This window comes from Pundamilia nyererei, unplaced genomic scaffold (assembly GCF_000239375.1).
Source record: "Pundamilia nyererei isolate P.nyererei 1_Seehausen unplaced genomic scaffold, PunNye1.0 scaffold00059, whole genome shotgun sequence".
In the NCBI taxonomy this organism is placed as follows: Eukaryota; Metazoa; Chordata; class Actinopteri; order Cichliformes; family Cichlidae; genus Pundamilia; species Pundamilia nyererei.
The window spans coordinates 3285000-3299284 of NW_005187460.1; the positions used below are offsets into that span (position 1 = coordinate 3285000).

Here is a 14285-nt window from a genome sequence, read left to right on the forward strand (position 1 = left end):
ACACACACACACACACACACACACACACACACACACACACACACACACACACCCATAGTAAATGCCACCAAGCTGGATGTTGCGTGAACATAATGCCAGTATGTTTATGCGAAAGCAACACATGTAACACTGCTAGATGGGAAATGAAGGGGACTAAGATGGACCTCTGGTTGCCAGCAGGCTGCTTGGCACTGAGGAAGATGAAGCCTGAGAAACAGCAGCCATGCAGCAGAACTGGCAGGAGCTGGATCCTTCCCTCAGTTACATAAGATACACAGTGAAAATAAAAGGAAAGGAAAGCAGGGGGGATGAGGAGGTGGAGTAGGAAGGCGCGAGGGGGCACAAGCAGAAAAGGGGAAATGATGCCAAAATGGAAGCAAGACAGTGCATTAGGGATTAGACACTGGGTAGCAAAAGAGGGGGACTAGTCGAGGTGCACGAGGCGCATCTTTCACAGCACGTCTTCAAATACAGCAAGTCGAGGCCGCTCTGGCTGCTCTGGAGGAGCGGTGGCATTGAAAATCCAACAGAATAGAGGATTTTTTTTTAATGGAGGGGAGGGCAGAGATGGCTGCGTGATGAGTGACAGAGAGAGAAACACGTCTAGAGAGCGAGGGGAGGGCGAGACGGCGGCTACATCCTCTGTGCTGCACAAACCAAAAGGCCAGACAGTTTCGCTTCTAAAACCACTCGTGTAAAGCTGAAGTAAAAAAGAGGTGTCTGTAGGTGTGCGGCATATTCTGCGTAGCATTTTGCACATGCACGTCTCGCTGCTTGTGCATGTGTGCAGCCATTCTCTCTGCGCATCCTTCAGCTTTGCAGCTTACCGGTCTGCCAAGCCACTCAAAGAGCAGCCAGAGCAACCATCTGTGTGAGAGGGGGGTGACGAGTCAAAAAGTCACGAGTGTGCAGGCCACAAGCTCCAGTCCCTCCGTGTCCTGTTGTGATGTGCACTTGTCTCGAGTGCAAAGCGTTAATGTCCCAGTAATTACAACGTGACAAAGGATGTGTGGAAGAAAGACAAAAAGAAGGAGGAGGAGCAGGCTGCTTGGCTTTTTGAGGATGAGCGAGTGAGGTTTTAATTCCTTGGCTGCTCTCCCTTGTTCCTGTAGTTTAGTGACGGAGCATAAAAAGCGGGATGATGTTAGGAGGAAACATGAGTGTTTTTGTGCGTTGAGGCATGCATGATAATGTCAGGTGTTTTTGTATGCACAAAAAAGATCCAGCTCTGTAATTTTATGTGTGTGTGTTTTGGTGAGTCATTCCTCTGTAAGCACTGATTGATGTTAATATAGACCAATAATAACCAGCGGCTAAGAGCTGCTGCAGCAAGGAAGGAAGGATGGGATGAGACAACAGGAAATAACAAGCAGGAAATGAGGGAGCAAAGAATTTTATTAATGAGGAGGCATGAAGAAGAATTTTGGAGAGTGTAAATCTCTGAAGGATACATGAAAGGGCTCGAAACACATGAATATGCACAACGCACATATATATATGCACACATCTTTCACTGTTATGCCCTCAGGGGAGGGGGGGGGGGGTGAGAAATAAATAATGCTATTTCGCAAACTTGTAAACAACTGCTCTCTTAAAAAATCCATCTTAAATGTATATGAGGAAAGAAACATCAAAAGCTTGTAAATAAATGGATGGTCCAACTATGCAGGCAGGGCGAGAAGGAAGGTCTGGAGAAGAATTATAAAGCAGTACATATTGTGTTTTTCAGTTTCTTATAGAAGATTAATAATCCTTTTTTATTTTATTTTAACATCTTTATGACCTTTTTTGTGGCAAAATAGGTTTGAACATGGGTGTTATTGGTCTTTTTTTAAATGATGTGTAAGCAATCTTAGCTACAGTTTATAATATAATTCAAAGATGTAGAGAATCTGGAGAAATCTCTTTCTGCAAAGGACAAGACAGAAAACTAAAACAGTGGTGACCTTTAGGGCCTCAGCCTGTACTTCATTAAACTTAAACTGCAGTACTAAAAATCACTGCATGGGCAGTAAATATATTTTCTATGTGATGTAAAACTGTACCATTAGAAAAAAAGACCTTGACTAGTGGGTGCTGGTACAACTCACCGCAAACCGCATGCCATAGTGCTACTGCTCTTTTTCTCTCTGTCTCAGCTTTAGAGACAGAGTGTCTGTCTGTCCCCCTACGCCCATCAAGACCTTGATTAACCACTGGCTCCTCACTGAAGAGAGACCACTTGGCTTGTTATCAGCACACAGTTCAAAAGTCAGCATCCTTGATGGTATGGAGGTACATTAGTGCACATGTCACGGGTGACCTGCACACCTAAGAAGACACCGTTAAGACTAAGTGACATATGACGTCCACCCATCCATGTCAAAACACATTCTGCGTGTGTTAGAACAACACGGCTGCATAGGAGAAAAAAAGAGCGCAGGCAGTTAGCCTGACCCATCCTACAGTCCAGATCTGCAATGCACTGAATTAATTTGGAGCAACACAAGAACTGTTAAGCCTCAGATGATTTATTTGTATTAATACAGCATTTAAATTATTTCAAATCTGCTTGTTTTTATTGAGATTTTAGAGCGCGTCCAATGTTGCGGTCTAAGCTGTGACAAACATGTGAGCAGTCAATTTGAGCTTATCTACACATCCAGCCATTATGAAGCAACTTAATCATTAGTTTAGAGTCAACCTGCTATATTTAAATCTACTGTTGAGTGTCCTTTTGTCAAAGGAGAGTTAGAATGAGCTCTTGTTAGAAGTGTAAAAGTAAATGGCACCGGTAAAGTGGCAGACAGACATCTGAACAATGAGCTGAAAGTCAATATAGAGCAGCAGAGAGCTGCAGGACTCCATGGGAATATGAGCAATGGTTTTTATTTAATGCAATGTTGTTAAAAAATATTGATTGTAGCTGGTTTCCTCTTTACTGTCATACCTTACAGGAAAGTCAGAAATGTCACAAAGACAGTACAGCCATAAAGCGGGGCTACACTGCTACTTATTGACTAGACTTCCTCGTATTTTCCAAATGTCTTGAGTCTATTTCTCTCTTCTTCCAGTCTGCTCTATTTAATAACTGGTGTGTTTAAACCTAGTACTCTCCTCTATCGCCCCAACCATATGACTCATCCCAACTTACTTGATATAGAGAGACAGAGGACATGAAGCTGGAAATATCCAGTGTTCACTATGTGGTATGCAAACACTGTCTATTCGTGGACACAGCGAGACGTTCGTGGCGGACTCGCACTGTGACTAAAGTTCTCTGAAATAAACAATCCAACGTGCAGCTGTAAGCATGGAGAGGATAGAAAAGAGCAGTGTGCATGAGCCAGCCTGGAAAGAATGCCCGAAAGCTTAGTGACAGCAGCCTGGCAGGAAGATATGTTTGTGCGCGCGGTGTTGTGGCGCCTTTAAATACAGATCAACCTCCCATAAAACACACAGCTTTGTCAGGTGAAACGACAGCGCTGATCATCCCAGCAAAGCCCACAATGAAATGAAAGATTGTGTATTTTTATGTGTGTTTGTGTGGCTGACAGCTGTGATGAATAAAGGAAAAGGGAGACTGAGACGGCATTGATTTTTCAGAGTGCTTATGTGGGTTTTTTTGTTTTTCCCCTCACTGGGACACTTTTCTCAAAAGTACACAAATGTTTGTACTTGTGCTCGAGGTTCTGTTGCTGTTGTCTACAATAGATTATCGCTAGGTGCCCTTAGATGCCTGATAGTGAGCCAAACTGAGTGTACAGTAGTTCCTTTCTCTGTTTCTCTTGTTTTTTTTCATAAAAATATGCATGATGCTGCAGCTCCCCTGTCAGCACTCCAAAGGCTAGTGTGCTGGATAAGACTAGACAAATCACACCCCAAAAACTCTGTTGTTGTGTAGGTAGGTTGTGTAGGGCTCTTTTGTATTTTTCATTGCATGGGAGGGTTGCTGTTTTTATTTGAAGCCATTTACCTCAGAAATGAACCCTTTAAAAAACTTCTAAAAAGGTTCAAAAAAGGTCTGGCTAAAGGCTATTATTGGTGAAACAGGACGTGTATGTGTTAGAAAGGCTTCAGTCATTCACCCTGCACGAACTACTGTCTTTTGTTCCCTCTCTAAAACACAGCAGTGGCCGATTGTCTTTATTGTCACACAAAGGAATGATTGCTGTGGGAGTGACTGCTCAGCTCTACAGCTTTGCAAATGTTATTGACCAGAATGACTTACTGACTTTCTCTCCCCTACTTTTCTCCACTCTCCCTCATTGCCCCTAACCTCTGCATCATCTCGCTATCTGTCTTCTCTCAGAGATGGCGTTCCCACCAGTTCTCCTCCTGCTGCTGCTGACTGTTGCTCACCGTGCCAACAGCGAGCCAGAGCCGCTCCCTAGAGGCTGTGGCTGGGGCCTTGTGCGTCCGTACACCCTCCTCTGTGACCTGGACTCCATATGGGGGGTGGCCGTTGAATCTGTGGCCGCCGGTGGGGTGCTGGCTGCCATCTTACTCGCCCTAGTCCTGCTGTGCCGTTTACGCCACATCAGTGAGGGCGAGAAGCGCAGCGGCGTGGGACCTATCCTCCTTCTGCTTCTCGGTATCCTTGGCTTGTTCGGCCTGAGCTTTGCTTACCTGATTGAGCGGGATGAGTCACTGTGTCTTCTTCGCAGGGCCCTATGGGGTCTCCTTTTTGCTGTTTGCTTCTCCTGCTTGCTGGTTCAGGGCGTCCGCCTGCGCAGGCTTGGCAGGGAGCGTCGCAGCCCTGGTGGCTGTGCCTTAACCGGCCTGGCACTGGGTTTGAGTGCCGTACAGGGCATCATTGCTGCAGAGTGGCTGCTTCTGACCGTGCTGAGGGAAGGAAAAGCTGCCTGTCAGTATCTTCCTCTGGACTTCGCACTGGCATGCAGCTACGTGCTAGCCCTCCTACTAGCTGCGCTAACCGCAGCCTCCCTGGCCCTGTGTGGCAAGACACGTCAGTGGCGCTGCAGTGCCATCTGGCTGCTGGTCACCTGCCTGATGTCACTGCTGCTGTGGGTGGCCTGGGTGGGCTTCTATCTGTATGGAAACAACTGGCTCGGCAGGTCTCCAGAGTGGGATGACCCAGCGCTGGCTATTGCTTTGGTTGCTCAGGGCTGGCTGCTGCTGATCTTCCATGCCATTCCCGAATCTCACGTCTGCCTGAGACCCCCACCCCAACCCACTGCCCCGGATTATTTCGACACATCCCAGAACTCAACACGGATGAGGGAGACGAGCTTCGACGATGACACCCCTCTATCTCACAGGCAGTTTGTGGAGAACCAGGGCTATGGATATAATGATGAGAACACTGCAGGTACAGCACAATCTGATACTTTTGAGCAAACAGGCGTAATTTAGCTTTGTAGGAGGAATGTAGGCCAAAGTGACTAATGCAACTCTTGGACACATTTGTATGCTTGGCTAGTAATAACTGCAGGAGGACATTTCTGCAAGTGTTTCTTTGGTTCCTCCAGACAGTAAGCCGAGTGGTGAGTCAGGGTGAGTAATCTCTGTCCGTCTCTTCCACGCCAGGCTTGAGGAGCGGTGGCGGTGCCGGGCAGCACAGCAGCAACACCGGTGCCAGGCCAAGCGCTCCTTTCCGCAGCAACGTCTACCAGCCCACCGAGATGACCATGATCCTGAACGGGGGAGCGGTGAGTACATCCTCCCAGTCACAGGTACACGCCGCTTACACGCCGCTCTCTCATTCGACCACGCCGACAAGACTGCATGCACATTTGTGCGTTCTGGACCATACGTCATTGCACAAGAATGAGGGAGAGGTGTGAGAGTGTATGCGTGCGTACTCAGTTTGTGTTTGGAAACTCTCAAGCGACTGTGTTTGTTCCACGTGCATGGACGGATTTGTCACAAATGGTCACTCATCTGACATTGATCTGTGTAAGGGTGATTGTGAGGAAGCTTCTGCTTCTTATTCTGCTGTCTGTGTAAAAATATAATACCAATTGTCCCCTTAATGATGCCACCGTCAGGTGACCCAGCAAGATTCATTGTGCAGGATGAATGGTCACCATGGCTGGTGCAGGTAAACTGCTTTCCAGCCACTGTGCTATGAATTAAGCAAACCCAACAACACCTAGCATATTACAGAAGTCTAAAAAGCTGAAACGACACTCTGCTGACAGAGATAATTTGTAGTCACTATTCCTAGAAATTGCAGCCGGGCGTGCTGATCGAGCTGACAAAGGGAACGGAGAGGCGTCTCCTTAAGCTGCTTTGCATAAAATATCACTAGTCTGCATGAACGGTGTGGTTGTGCACCCCCATTAAAGGCAGGCAGCGTTTATTTGTACAGCCGGCTCAGGGCGCTCTGAAGGAACCGATTTGCAGAAAGCATGAAATAAAGAACCTTTAACAGCAGTTTTAAAGGATACTAAAACAAATACGAGCACAAAGAATTAAATAGAAAACTGCAGGATTGTATTGCAAGGTTGATAATGGTCTAAGTACAGTTTGACATTTTAGGAGACTGGCACATTCCCCATCTTACAGCAAGTAAAACAGGAAAATCAATACCCCTCCATTCTTTACAGTAAATATCAATCATCTGCCAGGCTGAAAGTGGAAACATGGAAACATTTAGCCTTTTTTAATACATTAAATCAGTCTTTGTACTAAATTAATAAGCTCCTGCTTAAACCCACATATTTACACTTAACATAAGTGTAACTTTAGCTAAAGTGCAAGCTAAGTTGCATTGGCTAAATGTGAAGGTGGCCTGTGCTGGAGGTAAAGCTTTATTTCTAATTCTCTCTGTGTGATGAGTCATGTTCGCCCATTTGTCACTGCAGCACTATTTTTGTATAAAGCCTCACTTTCAGATCCACTCCACTTTCTGTTAAGTTACTCCAATGATAAAAACACAGCACTTTCCAAAACCCTTTATTCCTAAATAAGAGTTTTATTGTGAACCATCTGAAGGAGTAGGCAACCATATGTGACGACATCTGGCTGGTATTAATGGATGACAAACCGAAATGGATCAGAATCAACAAATTAAACATGACAAAAAGCAACAATATGATTGTACCGTTGGATTTTATTTATTTTTTAATTGGAATGCACATTTTATGACAGGCACTTTGTTTTTTTCCCGGAGGCTGGTCATTATTGGAGACCAGGCTATTAACTGACCACAGTGCATTTGGGGAAATATAATAGCTGCTATAATTGGATTCGTGTGGCTTTAAAATTTAATAGCAATACAATAATATGAGCCATTATTTTCCATCAATAAAAACATTATACTTTTTGACGGATAAATATTGCATTTGTTCCCTTACGGCAGAGAGCAGTATCATTTACTGCAGTATCTTTGTTAACACTTTCCACAATGACGTCCCCTGTTTCCTTAATGACTAGTTCTGACACCTCAGGATAGATCACTAAAGATGTGGTTTCACAACCATTAGAACAGTTTCTGGGGGGGTTTAAGGGTAGCTGCACAAGCTAACTTCTTCTGATGCGCACCTACTCATTTTGTTCTACAAGCAGGCCTGAAAGATGTTCATAAAAGAGCTTCAAAGGTTACTCCTAGTAGGTTTTCAAAGGGTGAAGAGTTAAATAGCATTTTTATAGGGAATATTAATTATGCATTTACAAGAAAAAGAAATGCAGTTTTTAGCTTTTCTGGAGCCCTGAATACAGCCTGCAGGTTTTCCACTCAGGTTTCAGGGTACAGCTAGTCTCTGGCTACGTCCACACTAATGCGTTTTCGTTTGAAAATGCATAGTTTTCTCTACGTTTTGGCCTCCCGTCCACACAGAGACGGCGTTTTCCCCAAGGAAAGACGTAGCGTTTTCAAAACCCTCTCAAAAATGCATACATTTCAAAATGGAGCTGTCCTGTTGCAGTGTGGACACTCGAAAACGATGACGCATTTTAGTCATGTGATGCAGTCATGTGACCAATTAAACAAAGATAGCGGAGTGCATTATACAGCAGTTGTTTTGTTTGCTCTCAATTTTGACAGCCCTAAAACAGATTAATATCAGTCTGTACATGCTCCAAATAGCTTTTCTTCAAATTCTTTAATTCTCACTCGCTTGGCAACTTTGTACTTTTGTGTTACTCGCAGCAACAACTCCACCTCATTGTTAGTCCATTTAAAAAACTCGGTGCTTTTCCTCGACATTTTGCCGCGATGTTTCAACGAGCCCGAAAGTAAATAAACGCCAGACAGAAACGAGGCAGGCCGAATCTTCTTGCGTTTCATGCATGTGCAGTACTGGAACGTTAGAGTTTTCTGCCGTTTCAATGTGGACGCACAACTCTGTGAAAACAACTGAAAACGCTAGTGTGGACGCGGAGCGTTTTCAGACGAAAACGCCGTTTTCAAATCTATCCGGGCTAGTGTGGACGTAGTCTCTGTGTCACCTGAGAGGTCAATAACAGGGCAAAAAAGCCAAAGTAGCTTCAATTCTGTGAATGGCATAACATATTTGCAATTTACCTGGATTGTGGCAGCTCGATAGCCTGAAGAGAGAATTCATATAGACTGGTTTTAGTGTGTAAATACATCTGCAATGGCAAAAACACAGGCATTTTGTTTTAAAACACAGAGAGGTGTCCACATAAAGTGTGAATGGAACATATGCAGACCCTGTAACCATGTGAATTAACATGCATGTCTAAAAATGAGATGCTTTCTCGACTGCTGACGGTTAACAAACGTAACTTTTTCACCTACAGGTGCCCTCTGCCCCTCCTACCTACACGGGGAGGCAGCTGTGGTGAGCGAGAGGTTTGGAAAGAGGCTGTGTGATTTAAAAAGGAAAAAAAAAGGACGAGATGAAGAGGGTGAGGAGGGAGAATGAGGGGGGTCCAGGACGAAGGGCCCACCTCCCTGTCTGGCTGGACTGGACTAAAAGCACGGATGCCTACATCGACCTTTCACTCTGTGTACAGACTTTAACACTGACTGTGTGCCAATCAACTACTGTTTGAGTGTGTGTAAGATTCAGAGAGAGCAGGATATGGAGGACAGAGCTGAAGGTTTTCTAGAAGAGTGGAAATATGAAAGAAAGTAGCAAAAAAAGAAAAGAAAAAGACTGATCTGAAAATGCCGACATGCAGTATTCCTTTTTAGGTATCATTATCTCCTGTGACACTACAACATTGTAGGCATCCCTGAAAACTGTGAAATAGATTGCTTTTTCCTGCTCACTCTCTCTTTCTGTCAGGCAGGATGTCTTTTCTGCAGCTCCACACAATGAAGGCGTTCGAGTGGAAACATTTGGCTCTGTCCTCCATCCCTCCACACCGTAGGTGTAGACAGAGCACATGGGCAAACTGTACAAGTTGAGCAGAGCCCTCCTAAAATAACCCTGCCTCTGTAGGTGTGAATGTACAGTATATAAGAGGAAAGTGTGTGTGTGTATGTGTGTGGTCCCTATAACACTCCAGCAAACCTTTCCTCTCCAGACTGTTACCCCCCACCCGACAACTCTCAACACCCCAGACCTGTCTCCTCCCTCTCTCTCACCTCTGTTAGGGTTAGGGTTGCGATCAGAACCATCTGTGAATAAAACACATAACTCTTCTCACCTTCCGCCATCCTCCCACCTGCATGGACACTTTGCAAACACAAACTCTGAAGCCTGAACTGTGACTGGAAAGGAAGTTTCCCCAATGACCACAGCTGCACCTGAACAGCGCTGCCCACAAACCGCTTTTAGATGTACGATAAAGCAGAGCGGATTATGATTGGACAAAGGGAACGTCAGTCATGACCGGGCGAGGGGGGGGGGGGGGGGAGAGGCGCCGCTTAATGAATCGAGGTCAGACTGCTGTACACACCCACATCTCCAGAGCCACTGGCGTTTTGAAGCAGCCAGGAGAAACTGTCACTTTATATCAGCAAGAAACGGAGCGAGGAAATGAAATGGTCTCCCGTTCTCGGTTCCTGTATTTGTGTTTGTGTGTGCGTACGTGAGTGTTGTGATTTCACGAGTGTCGACAGGGGAGAAAAAAAAAAAAATCGAAGTCCAGGTACATTTCTGGTGCTAAATATTCCTCGACCCTCCAGTGAGGCACGGAACTACAAAAACAACACTTATATTGATACAGTAGTCAAGCTGTGAGTGACAAGACTATATTTAGAGCTGTGGCTGGTGTTTGGAGATATCCTAGAGCCTCAGAAAGATCAGATTAACAGTGCAAGGTAGAAAGAGGGGGATCAAATGGAAAAGGAGGAGGAGGAGGGTGGCGGTGAGTAGGAATGAGATAGCACGAGACGGCCCCAAAGGGAAGTCTGTGTGACAGTGAAATCTCTGAGACTTCCTTCACTCAGCCTCCAATCTGTATGAGAAAATGGCTCCCACGTCTGTACGTTTGTATCCATGTTCCTCTTCTCTATGTCGTTGTCTTCATTTCTGTTTTCTTTTTTTCTGGTGGAGCGTCTCTTCCTCCTCCTTCCTCTCCTCCTCCAGACTCTTTCTGTGGACAGCTATAGCTCAAGTCTCTGTGCCAAGAAGGACTCTTGTTTCACTGGAGTCTCTGTTTCACGCCCTTTCCCTTCATCATGGCACCAGCTCTCTCTTTCACCCGAGGAGCTGTGTACATAGTAGTGCTGTAAAGCTTTGCTTGCTTGTTTACCTTTTTTTCCCCTTTTTTTTAAACTGTAGGCTGAGTTTAGATATCAGTGATTCATTGGAGAACTGACTGACCACTGCAAACTGATTTTATCTTCTTTTTTTAACTGGTTTGCTTTGTGTTTATACATTTGCCTGTTTGTTACATTATGCTTTTATTTTTTAAACTATAGCATTTTGGAAATGTTTCGCCAACACTAGATGTGCTTTTATTTTATTTTATTTCATTTTGAATTTTTTTGTTTGTTTGATTAAGGAAAAAATGTGAGTTGTCAATTATCAGGATTTATGTTGGTTGTACCTCCCACACTTTGTTGTTACGGGGATGCAAACGTGATTATGTTCAAATTTTCAAAAAGACAACAATGCCTATTGATAATTTTGCCACTTCATGCAGTAAATCATGACTTAGTCTGTGATATATTAGGGATAGCTATAAAAAAAAAAGAAAATGCAAAGCAGGCAGGGCTCAAGCCCACCAATAGTCAGTGCGCTGGCCCCTGATCTTACTAAGAAAAGACAAGGGGTCAATCCTTGACTACTGCTGTATGTTTATGTCTTACACACTGGCTATTCTAAAATAGGACTGCTACTTGCAGGCCAGCTTCATGCCCAAAGACAGCTTGTCCTGTTATACCAGGCTCTGTTTGGGCAGGCCTGGTCTGAAACAGGCTACAAGCCTCATATCCATGCAAGAAGAACTGTCCTCAGGGTTTTAGATGGTCAGCAGCAAAGAAACAAAGCTCCTGAGTATCAGCACTCAGAGCTGAGGGGGAGGGAGGTTTCAATTCTTGTGATGTTTTCACTCTATGTGGAGTACATAAAAAAAAAAGAATAACATGATGTGACTTTGTAGACTTTGCACTCGTCAACTACCTATCTGTGCATGCTTATCACCATTTCTACATATATGACCTTTCTCAGACCTACTTTTGAATACTAACTATTTATGTAAAAGGTCATGTGGCAACAATCATACTTTCAGTGTATATCAGATGACACACTTAATGTCTGTGCGAGCTGGTTCTTGAGAAACAAAGGGAAATGGTCCAAAGCAGTATGATTCCCCAAAAGGAACAAAATGCCATCATCACTGGACCTAATAATAACTTCCTCTGTTAGTTTAAAGAGTTGAGGGTAAAAAAAAAAGTACAAAAAAAAGGAGAATCGTCTGACTGATATTGTCTGTGTTTAAAATCAAATAGACTGTGGTGAGATTTTGCACACAACTTCTATGTTAAGTTTGTCGTCCCTGGGTAGCCCATTTGAAAACCCTTACTCCCTGGGGTTGACATGTCCTTGCCTGTACTCTCCTGATTTGTCTTGCCTTCAGACTGCTCCAGTGGGGCAGCTGACAGGGGTAATATTGGTTTTCACAGCTATGACTGTGCAGTGACGCAGCATGCCTATGTATAGAACTTGATTCCCCTGGTTAGAAAAAGACAAAAAAAAAAAACAACAGTTAACTCTCTTGTTTCTGTAACCAATTCAGGACAAAAAAAGTTAAATAAAGGTGTCATATTTGTAGTTAACTTTTAATTGGATGTTGTGTTTTTTTCCTGATGACACATGGTAACAATAACAGCCAGGTATTATGGAAGAATAAAAAACTGCATGTGCTTTTCCCATTTTTGTCAAACCTTCGCAACGTTTCTGTCCATACAGATAAACCACTGAGTCATTGAATGTTTTTGCTTCTCATTCTGTAACCTAAAGCAGTTGGTTAGCCTAGCTTAGCTTAGCACAAACATGCGCAAAAAGGATGAAACCATTAGCCTGAACAAAAACGTATTCATGTGAAGTAATTTAATGAGATGCAACATGTTCAATTGTAAGCTTTAAGCATGTTTTTTGTTACCTTTGAACATGGACAGGCTAGCATAAAGAATTAGCATAGTCTTTATGCTAATTAAGCTAATAGGCATACAGATTCCATCTTTAACAGATAAACTACCCAATCAGACTCTTGACAAAAAATGTTCACTAATATCTGTAGCAAATCCTTGAATCACCCCTTGAATTCTTTACATTTTGCTTCCAGGAAGCTACTTTCTTGTAATATTTTAAAATTGTCTTGAGCAATAATTCTCCAAGTTCTTCTTTGGACACTGGTTGCTTTTTCACTCATTTAGTCCAGTCGTTGTACCTAACCATTTTCAGAGGAATTTTTTTGTTGTTGTTTGTTTTTGTTTGTTAAGCTACTTAACTCAACCTACAAGTAATTAAGCATTACAAAAGGCACCTAACTCAAAGGATGAACCAGAGGTTTGTCTATACATAACAGACAACTTCACAAAGAATTATTTTACAATTTCTTTAGGCATCTTTAGGCACTTTGTTACTATTGCAAAAACACATAATTAGTTTAAATTTCTTTACTTGAATCTAGAAAAAATGCAAAGACAACACAGTTTGACTGGCATAAAATATTATTTCTCAACCAACAAGGTGACTTACAAAGAGCTGTTAGCTGAACATTTGGCATATCCCAGTAGTTTGTAGTGTGTCCTCAAAAAAAATGAGAAAACTGGAGTGGATAGGAAAAAATCCAGCAAAGACCTCACATGTGAGCAATGCATCTGACCCTTGATCCATCTACCATTCACCAAAGCCTCATCAGAAAAATAAAGTTCCATCAGATTTTGAGCTACAATGCAATGCTATGTGGAAAGCATCTGATTGGCAGCAGCTACATTTTTTAGCATGACAATGATCCCAAACACAATGCCAGTGCAGTAAAACCATACAAATAGAAAAGCATTGTGGAACACAGTCCGTCATGGATTAGCCTCTCCAGAACAACTTTGTTGAAGCAGTGTGGGGTCATCTTCACAGAGATGATTCTTCAATGTGTTGAAGAATAAAGGGGGTTTTATAAAACACTGACTTTCATGCTCACCCCTATCCTGCACAGATTTCAATAAAATCATAGAATCTACTTCCCATTTTCCCAGCAAAATATAAAGAAATGAGGGGTGGCTCAAGTCTTTTGCACAGTATTGCATTTTCATAAATGCCTACTTTGTACTTTGATGATAAAGATGGAAATATGAGTCTGTAGTTTAACTTTGGGCTACATGTTCTGGGTATTTGTCTGTCTGACATAGGCTTCTTTAATACATTCAGTGCATTCATAAGATCTTTTTGTTTTTACATTTTAAATGTGTAAACAAAGTTTTAACTAACACATCAGCCTGGAATCACAACCCAGAACCAGTTGTTATCTGTCTATGCTCTGACAGCTTGATGCCGACACTACCTTCTGCTGCTGTGTGATCGGGTTTCAGTCGGGTACAGTTCTGCCAGACTTCATGGAGCTGGCTCCTCTATCAGATGTCCCCAGAATTAAATGGGCCGTTTTATCTCCTCACCCAGTGGCAGCTGTCTTCCAGGCATCCACATACCTGCAAAGGGAGATACATGACCCTCCCCATGACTCACTCTGAGGTGGTATGCTTCACTTGGTCAAGAAGCAGTTCATCATGAAACAGAAGATCAACCATCAGTACCCTCTCAGGTACGCTGGGTTTGTGGCGAGATGGAAAAATGCCAGGAGTGCACTTTATTCTTTCACTTTAATTGACACCCATAGTCAAGAGAAAACAGCTATAACCCGGACAGTCTTACAGGAAGAAGAACTGTAGAGTCACTTGAGCAGCAGTCTTTTAATTTTTG

General features: G+C 43.4%; 1 protein-coding gene across 2 annotated transcripts in view; it reads left to right on the forward strand.

Annotated features, from left to right (window-relative positions):
- gprc5ba (G protein-coupled receptor, class C, group 5, member Ba) overlaps positions 1-12149 on the forward strand; it is a 16791-nt gene extending 4642 nt beyond the window's left edge. The window contains exons 2-4 of one of the 2 annotated variants that reach the window (XM_005734679.1): positions 4292-5311; positions 5530-5675; positions 8710-12149. In XM_005734679.1, coding sequence (XP_005734736.1) covers positions 4294-5311; positions 5530-5675; positions 8710-8754 — 1209 coding nt within the window. In that variant the 5' untranslated portion in view covers positions 4292-4293 and the 3' untranslated portion in view covers positions 8755-12149. The remainder of the gene's footprint in view (positions 1-4291; positions 5312-5529; positions 5676-8709) is intronic. The other variant, XM_005734680.1, reaches the window with a different exon arrangement.
- The last annotated feature ends 2136 nt before the right edge of the window (positions 12150-14285 follow it).